Raw genomic sequence first — 18,389 nt, 5'->3', positions numbered from 1 at the left:
GTGCTGGTGCTCCTGCCCACAGAACTATGGTGAAACCAGGCCCTTCCCGGCACTTCCATCCCCACTGGAGAGGCGGACCTGCTTGGTTCGCTTCTGAGCAGAGTGGAGCCCTCACAAGGAGCTAGGTGATAGATGGTGGCATTGACTATAATCTAGGGTGAGGGAAGTGGACAGGAGTGCCCAATGCAGAGCCCCCCCCCCCACCAGCCTGCTGTCCTGTGAACTTATTTCCCTAGCCAGGGCTGGTGCAATTTTCTTTGCTTCCTTACTCAGTGCCTGACACTCAGATAGATATGTGGAGAAGCATTCTTGCCTGGCAAGCTCAGACTCCTGCCCCACCTGCAACCAGCCAGTGCTGGGCCGCAGACCCAAGTTCCCACTTGCCAGATGTGTGTGACCTTAGCTAAGTTCCTGCCTCTCTCTTAGACTCAGTGCCTCAATAACACCTGTCTCCAAGGGCCAGTGAGCTGGTGGGCATCATGGAAAATGATAAGAATGGCACTCACTGGACAGTTATAATTTTTTTTAATATTTATTTATTTTTGAGAGAGACAGAGACAGAATGCGAGTGGGTTAGGGGCAGAGAGAGGGAGACACAGAGTCCGAAGCAGGATCCAGGCTCTGAACCGGCAGCACAGAGCCTGATGCAGGGGTTAAACTCATAGACCGTGAGATCATGACCTGAGCCGAAGTCGGACGCTCAACCGACTGAGCCACCCAGGCGCCCCATGTAATTATTCTATGAAATGTCATGCTGGCGTGTCCACTCCCAGGTGTGGGCCTTGCCGCCGCTGTGTTGTCGTTCTGGCTGAACATCTACTACATCGTGATCATCTCCTGGGCCATCTACTACCTGTACAATTCCTTCACCACAGTGAGTGGACCCTTGCACCGCCCCCTCCAGAAGAAGCCAGACCCAGAGCCTGCTCTCTGTCTGCTGGGACTACCTTTCTGCTCACAGTGCTGTTCCTTGGGTGGAGGGTGTGGTTTGTGTTCAGTGGTCCCTGTCTCCCTGCAAGTTGTAGCACCATGAACCAACAGCTGCTCTGGGCCAGCCACTGAGCCAGGTGCTTCATGGGGGCTAACATCTACTCCTCTTCACACCCTTCTTAAGGTGGCTTTTGTTAGCTCATTTCATACAGACCCAGACTTCCTTGGTTCCAATCCTGACCCCAGGATATACCAGCTGTGCAACTTCGAGAAAGAAACTTAACCTCTCTGAGCCACAGTGCTCATTTATACAATGAAGGTAGAAAGGAAACCTGCCTCATAGAGTTGTTGTGAGGATTAAGGAGTAAATATGTGCAAAAGGCTTAGGATTATACCTCACAAAGAACAAGCACAGTAAAGTGTTCACTGTTAACATCAGTGTGCAGAGGGTCAAACAGGCGAGATCTCTTACTCAAGGTCACATAGCTAGGAAGCGGCCCCCAGATGAACACACAAGATATTGTGGTGCCGCTCAGAAAGCTGGTTTTCAGAGGGATATGATCAAGGTTCAAGTTTCAGCTCTGACACTTAGGAGCTGTGCGATCTCGAACAAGTTGCTGCCCCTCTCTGATCTCTAAAATGGGGATCTCAACATGACCTGCACCTGAGAGCTGTTGAAGAGGGGAGGCGAGGTAATGGATGGCTATGCGGAGGCTCGGGGGACTGTGAGGATGGACAAGGTACGCTGGGACCACTGTTGCCATCCCCTGGGGGCTCAGTTGTGTTTGTCCGTGCCCCTGTGCCTTTGCAGACGCTGCCGTGGAAACAGTGTGACAACCCCTGGAACACAGACCGTTGCTTCTCCAACTACAGCGTCGTCAACACCACCAACATGACCAGCGCCGTGGTAGAGTTCTGGGAGTAAGTGTGGGGCCATCGGTGACAGGGGTGCCTATCAGCCAGGGCCAGCAGGAGACAGAGGCACCCTCAAAAGGGTGACGGGAGCTGATGATGTGTGCAGGGCTGAGGGGGAAGCGAGGGAGAGTGAAGTCCCTTTCTCCCTCCTAGAGAGCTGGGCCATGGAAAGGGCCACTAGTTACAAACTAGGGAGAATGAATTGCTTCAGTACAGAGAATGAATTCCTGCCTTCTCTCTCCTCCTGACCAGTGATCAGGAGTGACCAATGGCTCCTGCCATTGGTCAAACCTAGCTAGAAGCCAGAGGACAAGGGAGCCAGCCATATAGGCATAGCAGCCAGCCCCCTGGGGCACAGAACAGAATGGACAAGGGTGAAGAGTGAGCCCCTGGAAGGGAGTAACCAGCACAGGACAAGGAGAATTGCCAGGAGAGGCCAACAAAATTCCAGCTCATCCTGAAAACCAGTCCAGTCTACTTAGAATCCCAGAGTTGTTTGGACTAAAGGCACACATGCACACACACACACATGCATACACACACACACACACACACACACACACACACTGTACATACTGAGGGCCGTGCTGATTGTATCTTCAGGAGAGCACATCATAGATTGTGTGTTGGGATATTGATTTTACTAAAAGGGGCCTTGGGGTCCAAATCTCTTTGGCATGAAGGAGGCATTTGTGTTGGGTAGCTTGAAAGGGTCTGGGAGCACTCTGGAAGGTTCCACAGCACCTTAGATAAGCTGCCAGGAGAAACTGTTCTCAGGAGGTGTCAGAACACGTGATGCTAGTCTTTGTGCAGAAATGTCCTTGGCTAGGTTGGTCTCCTTACAAATAAAATTAGATTCTTTGGCTTCTGCTTCTTTCCAGCATCTGCCACATACCCATTCCGGACTGCATTCAGCCATTTATTCAGTAAACATTTCTTGAGTGCTTACTGTGTGCAGTGTGGTTAGAGGCATGGCAAACATAAGCAAACAGGCAGTCGTAACACCAGATGAGCAAGGCTAAGAGGGGGGGATGCACGGGAGGCTAGAGGTGCCCCAGGTTGGTACCTGGACCAGCCCAGGTGAGGAGTGACATCTAAGGATGAAAACCACATAGGAAGGACAGGTGTCAGCAGGAGGAAGAGAATGCAGGAAAGCTTGGAGGCAGGTGAGCGCAAGCCAGGCACAGGTGAGGGGATGGGAGTCGTCCAGGCTGATGAGCATTTGAGGGGCTTCAGGGGGTGCTGAGACTGGAGAGAAAAGTAGGGCCAGCCCAGAAGGGCCTTGCAAGGTCAGCCTGGGGGAGGCTGGGCTTCATGCTGAGGAAGTAAAGAGCTATTCACTGTAGGGTTTTAAGCAGGCAAGTGATACGATCAGACGTACCACTTAGAAGGGCTTCTGGGGCTAGAAGGGAGTGGGGACAGAGCAAAAATGAAGGTGAGAGTCTAGCTAGGAGGGCACTGCAGCCAAACAGGTGAGCAATAAGGGTGGCCAGACTAAGGTTCCGGCAGGTCCCTTGAGCAAATAGCACACTCTCTGCTGATTAGTATAATGGACCCCATGGTCTCCAGCCAGCTCCTGGATCTCAGTGACCACAGATGTCAGCACAGTCCCAGTGGAGGATGTCATCTGTGTTCAGTCCCTGGGTACCCCCAGGTCACTCCAGCTCCCACGTGACTTTCTGCTCTCTCCACTGTTCCACCAGGCGGAATATGCATCAGATGACAGACGGGCTAGATAAGCCAGGTCAGATCCGCTGGCCTCTGGCCATCACCCTGGCCATCGCCTGGATCCTTGTGTATTTCTGTATCTGGAAGGGTGTTGGCTGGACTGGAAAGGTAAGGCTTGTGCACAGTGGGGACCAGAAGGGGACAGATCTACAAGGGGATTTCTGCTCTGGGCAAGGAGGCTGCACCTCGAGGAATCCCATCGAACCTGGAGTGAAGCAGTTCTCTTCATCTCCTTCTGCCTTGGTTTCCTTTCCTGTAAAATGGGAATAATAACACTACCTACCTTCTGGGCAGCTCTGAGGATTACATACCACAATGCAAGTCAGACAGTTACACAGAGCCATGACAAAACACGTGGTAAACTTTGCTCAAGGACCATTGAACAAACTGTCCCCGCACATCTCCACTGAGCCAGGCCTTGTAGGGTGATCCAGAGATGAATATTCCACATCCCAGCCTTTGAGGAGCATCAGAAATGGATCAATGAATGGTTAAATACTCAGGCCCTGTTCTGGAACAGTCCTGAGTTTAGATCCCAACTTCCCTGTTTACTTGGCTAGGTGACCTCAGACAGGTCACTGCTCTGAAACTCCATTTCCTTCTTTAAAAAATGGGGCTTATCTGTTGGTTTGTCATGAAAATCAAATGGGATGATGATTTTGTAAAGCTCTCAGCAGCTAGCGAGAGGAATTGTACTTGTTTTGTTTTTATTATTGGCAAGGGCAGAGCAGGTCAAGCTTGGAGGGGCGGGGAGGTCCATCCTGGGGACATCTGGGGAGCTCGCCAATCAAGTTAGGGGTAAGGGACTGGCCTCACTCCCATTCCTTTCTCCTTAAAGCCCCACCCCAGGAGTCCAGGGACAGAAGATGGCTCAGCCTGTCACTGGCCCTAGCCTGAAGGGAACTTAGAGGAGACCTGTCTGAGTTCTTATAGCAAGTAAGGGAGAGAAGGGATTTGAACTGAATCAGGCAAGAGCAGGGAGGTCCAGACTACCTAAGCTGATGTGAGCAAAACAGAACCTTAACAAATTCCATGCTTGGGCATGAGTGCAGGTGATGAAAAACTCACCAATTCCAGTCTGGTGGGACCTTTGGACCTACCAGGTTCTCAGTTCCAAATCCAGTGTCAAAACCTCTCGAATGTGTCCTTAGAGTAGGCAGTCAGGAGGAGGGCACAGGTGTCTCCCATCCCGATTTTAAGAAACAGAAGAATGTAGGGGCTAAAGGCACTGGAAGAAATAGAGCTCAGCTTGAATCTCAGGCCCCTGATTCCTAGCTGTGTGTGCTTGGGCAATCTATTTCACCTCTCTGTGCCTCAATCTCCTCATCTGTTAAATGGGTACAATAATAGTACCTTACAGGGTTGTCATAAAGACTGAGGAGAATAATCTATGCAGAATATGTAGCATATGCCTAGCCACCATATACCATATACCATGTAGACAATCCATGATATCAGTTATCTTTTGAGTGAGTCATCCAATCCATCAGTAAACACTTATTAAGCACCTAGTGTATACCTGACTCCATTCTGAACATGGAAGACAGATTAAAGTGTAAGACCTAGGCAATATATATTAAGCATGTTGTATGTCCTCTGAGTAGGCAGGTTGATTGTATCCATTTTCCAGACAGGAAAATTCTTGGTTCAGAGAGGATAAGAAATTGATCCAACGTCACACAGCTTATAGGTGCTGCAGATGTTTCAAATTCCTTTTTCCTAATTCCGAGTACAGTGGTGTTTCTAGTGGATTATGGCTGCCTCTCCTAACCCTGAAGAATCTCAGATCCATTGAGGGAAATGAAACTATGAAATACAAGGGTTATTGAATTTGAAAACTGCTCTTTCACAACAGCAGACAAAGAAGTGTAATCTCAGACAATGACATCAGTCTTTTGATTATCAATTTGGCAAAAAAAAAAAAACCCACATACTTTTTAATGATTATACTCAGTGCTGGCACCTTTGTGGGGAAGGTGCGCTCTGAAATGCTGGACAAAGTTCGGTTTCTGGAAGGTAATTGAGCAATATGGATCACAAGCCATTGAGAAATTTATCCCTTTTTAGTCAATAATTCTACTTCTACAAAATTTTCCCAAGAGTGGTATAATAATTTTCTGGACAAAGTTTTATATATAGGGGTGTCCAATGTTGTATTAGTGACATTCATATAAAATGCATAAAAAAGTTAGTGACATTCACATAAATGGATAGGGACTATTTTGCATAATTAAAGATCGCCTTTTTAAGAGACAATAAAGCAATTTTTAGTAAACAAAGAAATAAAGTTGTATGTACTGTGTTTTTGAATTTTAAACATGTTAAATGAAGATGCACGTACATAATTTGAGCATCACTTTGTAAGAAAATGTGATCATATATGCAAAGCAAATTCTCAAAAGAGGAACATTAAAATGTTCACCCCCATGCTTTTATGTACTAGGCATTTATTGAGTGTTTCTTATATACCATGGGCCGTTCTAGGCACTGGGAAAACAGAACTGAACAAGACAAGCCCTCTCCTTCATGTAACTTAAATTCTAGGAGCTGTTGAAGGGAACTTTGTGTGTGTGTGTGTGTGTGTGTGTGTGTAAAATTTTTCTGACACCATATTGTACTTGAACAATTTAGACAAAAGTCAAAAAATAAAGGAGGGGTCGAGGGAAGGAAACTCCAGGTGCTGAGCTGGTTGGTTCATACTCCAAGGAGAGGCTTCAGAAAAGTGGACAAACACAGCCAGTTAGGAATCCAGGAAGGCTTCCTGGAGGAAGATGAACTGGAAGTAAGCCCAGGGACACAGGAGATACTGATGTAGGTGAAGTGGGGGGAGGGGAAGAATGAGCGCGCTGGAGTGGGGGTGACGACCTCGTTGCCAACTCTTCTCCCAGGTGGTTTACTTCTCCGCCACCTATCCGTACATCATGCTGATCATCCTGTTCTTCCGTGGAGTTACGCTGCCCGGGGCCAAGGAGGGCATCCTCTTCTACATCACACCCAACTTCCGCAAGCTGTCCGACTCTGAGGTGAGTGCCTTCCCAGGGCCCCGCCCCTCTGGCCGGGTGAAGGGCCCACCTGAGTCCTGAGCCACCGTTTACCAGCTTTAGGAAAAGTTCCTGTACCTCTCTATCCCTCATGGAAACCAAGATGGTTGCCAGGTAGAGCTGGTTACCACGTGTAAAAGGCCATGGGGCACTGTGGCAATGATTATAATTTTGACTAGTTTTTGATCATCCACTTATAGGTGTGGCTGGATGCGGCAACCCAGATCTTCTTCTCCTATGGACTGGGCCTGGGATCCCTGATCGCTCTCGGGAGCTATAACTCCTTCCACAACAATGTCTACAGGTGCGGGAGCCCAAGAGCCCCTTCCTTCCCGGCCACGCCTCTCTAAGGTCAAGCCTGCACGTGACCACGCCCCCGTACAGACTACGCCCCCTGGCCTATCTCTACCTTCAGCTCCACTCCTCTCTAAGCCGATTCCTTTGTGGCCACTCCTTCCTCTTCCACCCCTTCCCTGGGATGGGGTGGGGGCACCTGCCCTGTGGCCCTTCTCCCAGGCATCCTTTTCTGCCCCTGCCCTTCATCCCTCAGACCTCCTAACCACTGCTCCTAGCTCGCCTCCTGACCAGCCCCACCCTCACTGACTCCGCCCTTTCCTCTCTGCAGGGACTCCATCATTGTCTGCTGTATCAATTCGTGCACCAGCATGTTTGCAGGATTTGTCATCTTTTCCATCGTGGGCTTCATGGCCCATGTCACCAAGAGGTCCATTGCTGATGTGGCGGCCTCAGGTTCGGGCCGCCCATTGGAGGGCACGGGCTCCTGGGGTGGGAGGGGATAACGCGCGGCATCTGTGGCCATCGTCAACATCACCAGCAGCAGCCTGGGGACAAGCCTTCGGGCAGAGGGAAGAGCCAGTACACAGGCCTGGAGACAGGGATGAGTGTGGTGTGTGGGCTCCCTGGCATTGAGCATCACTATGTGCCAGGCAGGGCACGGAGCATTTTAGTTGGAAAGCCTCTCTGAAACTTTCCAACACGACGGAGCGGACACTTTTGTTATCCCATTTACTAGGTGAGGAAACTGAGGGTCATGGACCACGTTCTCCAAGCTAGAAAAGTGGTGGAATTGGAATTGAACATCCACCTAGCCGATCAAGAACCCTGGGCTCTTAATCCCGTGACCATACTGGCTCTTCCAAGCACAATGCTGCCTTTTGCAGGGAGGAGACAGACTCTTTCTTGCCCCCTGGGATATAAACCTTGTTCCAACTCAGACATGCTCACCACCCTGACACAAAGTGCCTGAATCTTTGCTTTTGTCCCACTGCCAAACACGTCCTCACCAAGCAGGCTGTACCCACTCTGTTCACCACACAGTCATCAGTGCTGCAGGGTCCCAGGAGAACCCCAGGCAACCCTCACCTCCCTACTCACCCAAGAAAGCAGTGAGATGAGGGCCCCACTGTGTACACAACAGAGGCCCTGAGGCTCAGGGGGACATCGTCTCAATCATGGAGAACTGGGCTGGTCATGTGGAAAGGAACTTTCTCCACTGATGTCATCTTCCCTCCAACGGCCAGCTCATTTCTCTGTGACTCCCCAGCCGCCAACCCCCTTTCCTGAGCCAGACCCAGGGAGGATACAGTTTCTTTCCTTCTCCTTCTAAGGTTTCCCCTGATCTCTTGACTACCCCCTACCCAGACGCTCAAATGCAATATTGATCTCTTTAAGCCTTCTCCTTCCCTGTGCTCCCCAAAGGTACCACCATCCAGGAGCCAGGACAGCCCCAGCATCATTCTGGACCCTTCCTTCACCTTCACTCCACAAACCAGCCAATACCAGGACCTGCCCTTTCCACCTCCTCACTATCTCTCCATCGGGTCATCTCTCTGCACCCGCACTGTCCCCACTGCTGGTCAAGCCACCAAAGTCCCTCATTTCATCTCTCTGGCACCCTGGCCTCCAGACATAACCCTACTCCCTCCCCTGCCCACACACACTCTGTATCGTCATCTAGGAAAAGGGGGGCTGACGACACTCACCCAAAAGGTTACTCTGAAGATGAAATGCAATAAAACTTAGAACGTGGGTAGTGTGCTGGGTATGCTGTAGGGGCTCAGTACCTTTTTTTTGTTTTATTTTTTACCCTTCACTCCACAGGCCCTGGCTTGGCATTCCTGGCATACCCGGAGGCAGTGACCCAGCTGCCCATCTCTCCCCTCTGGGCCATCCTCTTCTTCTCAATGCTGCTGATGCTGGGCATTGACAGCCAGGTGAGGATGGCCTCCCTGGCACTTTGAAGAGCCCCCAGCCAGCTTTGTGGGTCTGGGAATAAGCAGGGAGAGGAGGCCATTGTCTCAGGCCCCCAGGAAGATGGTCAAGAGTTTCAGACCCCTAGCCTGTTCCACCACATGAGACTTCAGGGATCAGCTCATCCACTTTCCCCATTTTCCAGATGGGGAAACTGATGTCCAGAGGGAAAGGACCCCGGCGAGTTCCCTGGGCTGATGTCCAGAGGGAAGGGTCACAAAGAGAGGCAGAGGCAGAATCAGGCCTGGATCCTGGGGCCCTCCTAGCCCTGCTATCCCGACATTGCCGGACCCCTTGGGTCTTGCCCCAGAGAGTCAGGCTTTGGGTGGGTTGGGGCTGGGGTCTGCTGCATGTGGCTGACCTTTGACCCCCTTGAAGTTCTGCACTGTGGAGGGCTTTATCACGGCCCTGGTGGACGAGTATCCCAGACTTCTCCGCAACCGCAGGGAGCTCTTCATTGCTGCCGTCTGCATCGTGTCCTACCTGATTGGCCTCTCTAACATCACCCAGGTGAGCTCACTGGGCATGTGGCTCGCCTCTGGTGCAGCCACTTCCAGGTCCTCTCCACCCCAGCCTTGTACTATATCACCCTTCGTCTTTTCGTTGAGCACCATCTCTGTTCCAAGCCCTGTACACACAGCAGTGGGTCAGACAGGGTCCCCGCCCTTAGGGTGGGATGGTGGGAAACACACACACTGAGCTAGAAATGATAAGACACAGCTAGAGAATACAGCCCCTACCCCAGCCAGGGGCACCCAGGACTGCTTCCTGGAGGAAGGGATACAGAGACTGTGTTTTTAAAAACTCACAAAAATTAACTGGAGAGTCGAGCTGGAGTTGAGCCTTTGACATCAATACTGTCTCTTCTTCTTATTCCCACTTTGCTTTTTTCTATCGATATTAATGAGCACTCCTGTCTGCATTCAAGGCCCTCCTGGTCTAGTCAGAAGGCATACATATAGCTGATGAATTGTACAATAAATATAAATGACCCTAAAGCCATGAGCTCAGCCCTGTGGGTCTGCTTTATGATCGGCAAAACTACTTTATTCCTCCATAGTTGTTAAACATTCACCGTGGGCCTAGCAGTACACTGGAGATTCAACAGTTAACGTGACAGACACAGTATCTGCTCTCTTGGGGCTTACACTTGGGTGGGCAAGACTGACATACAAATTAGATCATTTCAGAGAGTGTTCAGTGCCCCCCCCCCCAAACAAAAGGGCAGTGGGACAGGGAATGACCAGTGAGAGTGGGAGGGATGCTACCTCAGACAGAGTAGTCAGGAGAGGGCCCTCTGAGGAAGTGGCAGTTGAGCTGAAACTCAAATGATAAGGAAGAGACAGCCAGGGGAAGATCGAGCTGGGGGAATAAAGCATAGCAGGTGCTAAGGTCCTGAGGTGGGCATGGGCTTGGTAAGTTTGAGGAGCAGAGGGAGTGAGGGGACAGAGGTTGGGGGTGCAGAACCACATCATGCAGGACCTTGCTGTCCAAAGCCATTTGTATTTTGTATTGTACTGCATTGCATTGCAATATATTGTATTGTATTGTATTGTATTGTATTGTATTGTATTGTATTGTAATCTCTCAACTTCTGATGTGTTATATTTATGTCTTGTGTAATCCATGGAAGGTTTTAAGCAGGGAAGAGGCACAACTGATTTAACTTTGTGGAGAGCTGGCTCTAATGACCAGCTCCTCTCTCAGTCCTCCAGCATTCCCAGGAATGGGATGTTTTTCTTCCCCAGACATTTTCTTCCCAATTCCCAGGGAGGCAGTGATCACCTCCTCTCACAGTCACTAGGCCCTCGATGCTTCTTTCAATCTTCCCTTAAGCCTTCTCCCTGCAGCATCGTCTAACACTTACCTGGCCAGACTGCAAAGGCCATGTGGTCTGTGAACTGCGTGTCCTGGGCACTGGCCGGAAGTGGACCCCCTCTTACTACTTTTCCTCTTTTAGGGAGGCATTTATGTCTTCAAACTGTTTGATTACTACTCTGCCAGCGGCATGAGCCTACTCTTCCTTGTGTTCTTCGAATGTGTCTCCATTTCCTGGTTTTATGGTGAGTGTCAACTCTCCTTCCTCCTACCCTCCCTCATTCATTCATTCATTCAGTCAGTCATTCCTTTCTTCAGTTATCATTCAACAAAGACAACTTGAACACCAAGCCCTTTCTATACATTAGTTTACAACTCACCCTTGAACAACCCGGGTTGGAACGGCACAGTCTGCTTATTCTGCATGTAAATATAGTGCGGTGTTTTTTCTGATACTTTTTTCAGTATAGTACGGTGCTATAAATGTATTTTCTCTTCCTTCAGATTTTCTTAATCACATTTGTTTTCTCTAGCTTACTTCATTGTAAAAACACGGTACATAATGCATAGAACATACCAAATGTGTATTAGTCAACTGTTATTGGTAAGGCTTCTACTCAGCAGTAAGTTATTGGTGGTTATGTTTGTGGAGAGTCAGAAGTTATATGCAGATTTTTGGCTGCAGGTTGGGCTGCAGCCCAACATGTTGGCTGCTACATTGCTCAAAGGTCAACTGTCGTTAGTCCTTACAACAATCTGATGAAGTTAGCACAGGAGATTCTATGCTTAGAAGATGGTATAAGACCAGTTAAATACATTCGTCGGAAATGGGAGCCAAAGTTTCTTCATAAATTTTGGGATAAGAGCATTTGAGATTTTATCTAGAAAAGTAAAACCAGGGGTTCCTGGGTGGTTCGGTTTGTTAGGCGTCTGATTCTTGATCTCAGCTCAGGTCTTGATCTCAGGGTCGTGAATTCAAAGCCCCACGTTGGGCTCCACATTGGGCATGAAGCCTACTTAAAACAAACAAACTACAAAAAAAAGTTCTGAAGTTAAATATGTAACAAAAATGGGGCTATAATTAAAGGTATGCACTACCTTAGAACAAAGAATGGAGTAAACAGTGATTTTATGTGTGTGTGTGTTTTTTTTATGGCCTAAGTTTCCAGACCCCGCTACGTGATAGTCCAAAGTAATTCTCCCCTGCACTTTGATTATCACAGCAAGACGATTTTGAACTGTTTTCCTGGGTCCCTCTTAGTCCTTGATAGCCACTGTTCCTTCTTCACCTCCTCCTCCTCCTTGTCATCTCCCGCCTCACTCCCAACTGGCCTAATGCTGTCAGATCCTCACTGGTCAGTGGCTCTGCTTAGAATTCGGGCAATGCCCAACGTCAGTCTTGGGAACTTCATTACACCTGTGATTTTCTGCCAGCTTTGAGGTTCTTCTTTGCAGTCTGTCCCCGGTTGCTTATAGCATCAGATCATCAGGGGAAAACGCCCTGTCCAGCAGAGCCTTGAAGAAATGTCTAGGCTAGCTGTTGGGTGGGAGGGACATTGAGAGAGGCGGGGACATCTTTATGAGCATATCCTTTTGTTGGTGGGTATTTTCATGTGAAGGTGCCTGGCTTTCCCACACAACCCACACGCTGGGGGGTTTGGTTATTGAATGCTTAGATCGCGAGGACCCCAGGGAGCATTAGCCCCCTGTTACAGACAAAGAAGCGGAAGCTCCGAGAGGTCAGGTGACTTACCTGTGGTCATACTGCAAGAAAGTGGCAGATTGGGGCTTCGAGCTCATTCATCCCTGCTGCTCTTGCTCCAAATGTCACAGGTGTCAACCGATTCTATGACAACATCCAAGAGATGGTTGGCTCCAGGCCCTGCATCTGGTGGAAACTCTGCTGGTCCTTCTTCACCCCAATCATTGTAGCGGTAAGGACAAGGCTTGACCAGCCCTGTTAGCGTGAGGCCAGACCAGGCCCTGGGGCCACTCAGATCCAGAGAGAAACTTCTGGAAGCAAAGGCGCCCATTCCGTAATAATACTACTGCCTCCCGTTTGCTGAGCATCTGCTTTGTGCCCTGCATGGTACCGTGGTACGTTACATGGTACATTACACCATCCTCACAAACCTCGGCAATATAGGCATTCTTGTGCCTGCTTTACCGCTGAGGGACCCAGGCTCAGCCTGCCAGCATCACCCAGCTAGTTGGTACTGCGTTCAAACCAGGCGGGCCCGATTCTGAAGCTCAAACCATGGGAGGCCTCTTATTCTCAGCATCCTTCATTGCCTTAGGCAGGAGGAAGCTGAGGCATGAGCAGGCCTAGGAGGGCTGCCCCAGTCCTTGGGGTGGGGGCTAGGCCACTCTGTATGTTGTGTCCTGCACAAAGACACTGGGCTGATGGACGACCAGAGGCTGATTTCCAGTCCTCATTCTGCTTGCCAAGCTGCTTATCTTGGAGGAAGGGTCCTCCCAGAGAGGGCACCAACTTCAAACTGGTCCTCCCGGAAGGACTGCCATTTTCTGCTGGTTCTCACAGAGAGGGAACCTTTGGCTATTGGTCCTTCCCGAAGTGGGTGCCTTTTTCTATTCTATACAAAGATGTCTTATGTACCAGCAGTGGCCTTGGGTGCAGGATTCCCAAGATACTGGGCCCTTATGAGGGTCAACCTCACGGCGAAGGAGGTGGTCAGTGGACCTATCAGCTTCAGGGTCTAGAAAGAGGCCTCAATTGTCCAATCTGGGTGACTGACTGCGCCATCCCCTCTCCTCCACCCTCCCCAGGGCGTGTTCATTTTCAGCGCTGTGCAGATGACTCCTCTCACCATGGGGAACTACGTTTTCCCCAAGTGGGGCCAGGGCGTGGGCTGGCTCATGGCTCTGTCTTCCATGGTCCTCATCCCTGGTTACATGGCCTACATGTTCCTCACCTTAAAGGGCTCTCTGAAGCAGGTAAGCCCCTTCTACACCCTTTAGATTGCTAGTCCCCTTACCCTGCTGTGCTGGGCACAGCCCCCTACCCTTGTGGAGCTCACAGTCTAGTTAGGATACAGACAGGCCAATATCCAATGACAATAGCGTGTTAGAAGTGCCATGATTTGGGTAAATCAAGGAGGTGGGTTAGCCCTGCCTGGGTTGGGGAGGGTTAAGAAAGGCTTCTTGAAAGAGGAGATAGCTAAGAAGGTGCCTAAGGATGAGCCAGCAGTAAAAGTAGAAGCACAGAAAGAATGTTTCTAGAAGGGGATGGAAAGGAAGCATTTGCAAAGGCCTAGGGGTATAAACTGCATATGGTGAACTGAAGGCAGAGCATTGTGACTGAATGGTAGAGAGGGGTGCCGAAGGGATGATAAGAGATGAGGTTGGGCATGTAAGAAGGTCAGGCTCATGAAGGGCTTTGAAAATTAGGACAAGAACTTTGGACTTTCTCCTGAGGGCAGAGGGGAGGCTCAAAGGTGAAGGGTAGGGTTGGATGTATTGAGGGCTTACTCTAGACCTCTTTTGTGGGCTTGATAAAGACAAAACATGGTCTTACCCTCGAGGAAAGATAATGTAAAGCATGCTGCCCTCAGCAGGGGCCTGCTAGCACATTCTAGGCCCATACCAGCTCCTTGTTAAATTATATGGACTTCTCAAGTGAAACAAGGCCATGTTGCAAGTACCCAAGTGCTAGAGATATTGATGGAGTAACTGCATGCTGAGATTTCACCGAGGAGAAGTGGATAATCAGAATGTGGAGGGCCTGGGATCAGTGGTTCTCAACCTTATTTCTACTAAGATGGACCTTCCAGACCAATCAGAGCCAGAAGAGGGAGCTCTATGGTCTGCGGCCTAAGGAGGACAAGGTGGAGGTTTGTGCGTAGCCCCTGGGCCAGGCTCCTCCTTTCACAGATGGAGAAACTGAGATCAGGTGGGATAAAATACTTCCCCACCCCTTGCAGTAAGTCATTAAGTCATTAGAGGAGCTGAGGCTTACAGCCCCTTCTTCCAACTCCAGGCCCAATGCTTTCATTTTCCACAATCCTCTGCTGAGTGCCCAAAGGCGGCCAGGTATTGGAGTGGCAGAGAGGCAAAGGCAGTGCATTTGAGGAGGGGAGCTCAGCCTGTGCAAAGGCCCAGAGGTGGGCATCTCTGAAGACAGTGCATTATCTGAAGGGACAGGATTTCAGGGAATATGTGTAGAGAAGGTAGTGGGACATCCATTCAGGAAATACGTATTGAACCCCTACTATGTGACAGTATTATCAGTGCTAGAGACACATTTTGCCGTGAGAAAAATAGGCAAAAATCCCACCCTCCTGGGGCTTACATTCTAGTAGAGGAAGACCAACAATTAACAAAATAAAAACGTGTTAGATAAGGATGAGTACTGTGGAGAAAAATAAAGTAGAAAGGGGTTTTAGGGAGTGCCGAGCAAGGCCTTGCTGAGAAGGTAACACTGAGCCAAGACCTAAGGAAGTAGAGATTGAGCTAATTATCTGAGAGGAAGGATGTACCAGACAGGGCGAGTGCAAAGGCCCTGAGGCAGGTGTATGTTTGGCGTGCCTGAGGAGCAGTGAGGAGACCAGTGTGGCTGGAGTGGAGTAAGTGGTGGGGAGGGCAGGAGCGGCAGGGAGAGGGCCAGCGGGGAGCTATTACAATAACCCAAATGTGACAGATGCCACTCGGCCCGGGTAGGAACATGGGAGAGTATGGAGGATGTGGGGGTGAGGCTGGAGTCTGGGGGGGCACTCTGAAGGCAGAACAGGCAGGCAGGACAGACCTGAAAGGGGGGTGGGGGAAGGGAGCGGCCGGTCTTCCTCCCCCCACAGCCCAAATTCTCCCCGGCGCCCGCAGCGCATCCAGGTCATGATCCAGCCCAGCGAAGACATCGTCCGCCCCGAGAACGGCCCGGAGCAGCCCCAGGCCAGCGGCTCAGCCAGCAAAGAGGCCTACATCTAGGGGCGTCTGACGGCTCCCCGACCCGACACTCTCACCCCCCGACCTGGCTGAACGTGACCACCGCTTGCTGTCTGAAGATACCGTCTGTCTCAACCTACCTCGAGTGACGGCGAGTCCAGACATCATCACCATGCAGAGAGAGGGGAGGTGGGGGACAGTCACACCCCCGGTGGGCCCCGCCAGGGGCAGAGATACCCCACGGCTCCAGCACCTGTAGGCTGGTGACCTTTTTAATCCGGGCCCCATAAGCATCAAGCAATCAGCCTTTGTGACTGTGTGGTAAATCCTTTTCATCCTGCCCGAGAGTGTGGTGTGGTGTGGCCACACACCTCGAGGCTTTTAGTCATGTTCCTGACTGTTCTCTTACTGCCGAAACCCACGACTCTTATCACGGACTTCGCAGGAGTTCGGTTCCGTCAGAACGCTGCTCTGTACACACGAAAAGGGCATTTTGTATAATGGGGATTTCCAGGGAGAGCTCACTCGTACGAAGCAGGGAGCCGGCGGAGCTCTTACTTTCATTTTTTTGTTTATCCTTCCCGAGGCAGCTGGACAAAACAACCCCCCCCCCCCCCCCCCCCACCGAGGACCTCCATCCTTGTTCCCTGAGCTGCATCTCCAGCAATCTGTGGAGCGTCCTTCCCTGCCCCCTTCCCGCCAGGCCATTCTGATTGCACCTGGCCCAACAGCCATCATTCCAGACGGCCCAGCTCTCCCTCGCTCCCTCCTTGGAAAACTGCCACAAGCACAATTGATTTTTTTATCGCCATTCTGGGGGCCTGAGGTCCCTCTGGGGAAATTCCCTAATCAGGAGCCCCAGTTTCTCTGAGGCTGCCCCATTTTATGGAACGCAGATCAGGTGCGGAGGAAATCAAGGCGAAGGTTCGTCTGTCCTTGAGTCAAAATGGATGCGGTTCTCTTTCTGGCTCCCCTTTCTGCTGTGTCCTCACTGCCGCCCCTAGTCAAAATGCTGCCTTCTTCATTCATATTCCTCAGCGGGAATCCCCTCACTGCCAGGAAAATCTCCCCAGCCCACTAACTGAGGAGCTAGTGTTAACCCCGACCACCCCCACCCCCCCAAAGTGCTTCCAAGATTAAACTACTTCGTCGAGAAGTACTATTTGTTTCTTTCCGGAACTGGGCTCCGTGGTGGTGGTGGTGGTGCTGGTGCTGGTGGACAGCAAATCTGGCAAAGACACTTTCTTGCAAGTTCCGGTGACTCAGCGTTTCTCATTTGCCAGGAAGATGGGTTCCCATGTAGCAAACTGTATGTTGTGCCCCGTAGCTCCTTAGCTAGTTAGCTCACAAATCGTGTTTTACGACTAATCCTTAATAATTATGGTGAATTAACTGTGACCGTGGGTTTTTTAATCTCTTGTCATTCTCATCCGACAGTGACCAGCATACCAATTCTCGCAATAAGGTATGACCCTCAGAATATTAAGCACATCCTTGTAGAGAAAACAAAAAGTACGTGTACACGTAGAAAGGCACACACCTATACGTTCATCCTCGCGCGTGGTATATAGGGTCTTACTTGGTAACGTGTAGGGAATCTCAGACCTTTTCCTGAGGTCATCTGTAAAATAGTCTCATTGCTAAGGCATCTCACATGCCAACTGGTGAATCCATGATCAAGATGCTTACGTGTTGTTACATTGTAGGGTTTAGGATGAAAGGAACCCTTCACTGTGTCTCATGGTCCCACCTCCCCAGCCTGTGTGAATTCCTTTAGAATAAGGGCAGGAAGACTTCTGACATTCTCTTTGTCCTTCAATGTGAAACTAAGACCAAGTCTTTCCAAGATAAATGCAGTGTACTTAATGTTTGTAAGCAAATCTAATTGAGATGTTTGGCAAGAAATCCCCTAACTGATTTCCATCCAAACCTACTTATATAGCACAATATTCCGTGTCGTACAATTTCTGTGAGAACTGTGAATATGTGTACCTTTTTTTAGTATTTGCCCTGGGGGAGAAGATATTGTATTATCATATATGCTTTTTTTGCAATAAGGATTTATTCTCAGAACATCAAGTAAATCTATCTCTATATAAAAAAATATATGTAATATATACATATTCAAACTATATACAGAGCCTGTTTTAAAAAAAATTACACTATTATTTAGAAAAATTATCTGTTCTATGGACCAAATGTAAAATATTTATAAATGAAGATGCATTTTAAATGTCTATAAATGGTGTCATAACTAGAGCACGGGCGTTATGTACGTTTCTAAGAATTTAGAGGAAAAATAATAAAGGTTCTATGATATACGATGGCAGACCTACAGTTCTTTGGGTTGCGGATACAAGAGCCTCGTTCACTGGAACAGCAACACATACACACAAAACTGCCCCCAACAGGGAGAGAGATGTGGGCTCAAAACTCCAGAAAGATACAGCTGGGCTTCCCAAAACCCTGGAATGAGTGAATAAAAAGTGACTCTGAGCTACGTAAGGGAGGTTTTTTCACTCATAAGCGGGGCTCTGAAAGGCCACAACTCTCTGTTAAACTGCAAGCTGCCTCCCACCCAGAAGGAAGACAGCAGGGCTCTAGGAAACACTCAGCACCCCATCATATGCTTCCTTACTTGAGTCACTTCTTCATACGAGCCAACCGCTTGCCCTGAAAACGATGGCATGGAAGGGAAAGGAAAGATACGGCACCCCATTCTTTCCCCGATCAGAAAGCAGAAGTTGGGGGTATGGGCGCATGTGCACACCTCAGGAGGTGAAATCG

At 49.7% G+C, this 18,389-nt stretch overlaps 1 protein-coding gene across 1 annotated transcript in view; it reads left to right on the top strand.

The window, feature by feature from the left end:
- The window catches only part of SLC6A1 (solute carrier family 6 member 1), a 43,493-nt gene extending 25,567 nt beyond the window's left edge, over positions 1-17,926 (top strand). Inside the window, exons 5-16 of the mRNA XM_058725993.1 lie at positions 774-874; positions 1,742-1,851; positions 3,549-3,681; positions 6,462-6,596; positions 6,815-6,918; positions 7,240-7,364; positions 8,736-8,848; positions 9,264-9,395; positions 10,846-10,948; positions 12,537-12,637; positions 13,491-13,658; positions 15,540-17,926. Coding sequence (XP_058581976.1) covers positions 774-874; positions 1,742-1,851; positions 3,549-3,681; positions 6,462-6,596; positions 6,815-6,918; positions 7,240-7,364; positions 8,736-8,848; positions 9,264-9,395; positions 10,846-10,948; positions 12,537-12,637; positions 13,491-13,658; positions 15,540-15,644 — 1,430 coding nt within the window. The 3' untranslated portion in view covers positions 15,645-17,926. The remainder of the gene's footprint in view (positions 1-773; positions 875-1,741; positions 1,852-3,548; positions 3,682-6,461; positions 6,597-6,814; positions 6,919-7,239; positions 7,365-8,735; positions 8,849-9,263; positions 9,396-10,845; positions 10,949-12,536; positions 12,638-13,490; positions 13,659-15,539) is intronic.
- Positions 17,927-18,389: the final 463 nt, after the last annotated feature.

Source organism: Neofelis nebulosa, chromosome 4 (assembly GCF_028018385.1).
Source record: "Neofelis nebulosa isolate mNeoNeb1 chromosome 4, mNeoNeb1.pri, whole genome shotgun sequence".
In the NCBI taxonomy this organism is placed as follows: Eukaryota; Metazoa; Chordata; class Mammalia; order Carnivora; family Felidae; genus Neofelis; species Neofelis nebulosa.
Note: the sequence above shows the minus strand (reverse complement) of the source record. Positions and strands in the feature narration are given on the sequence as shown.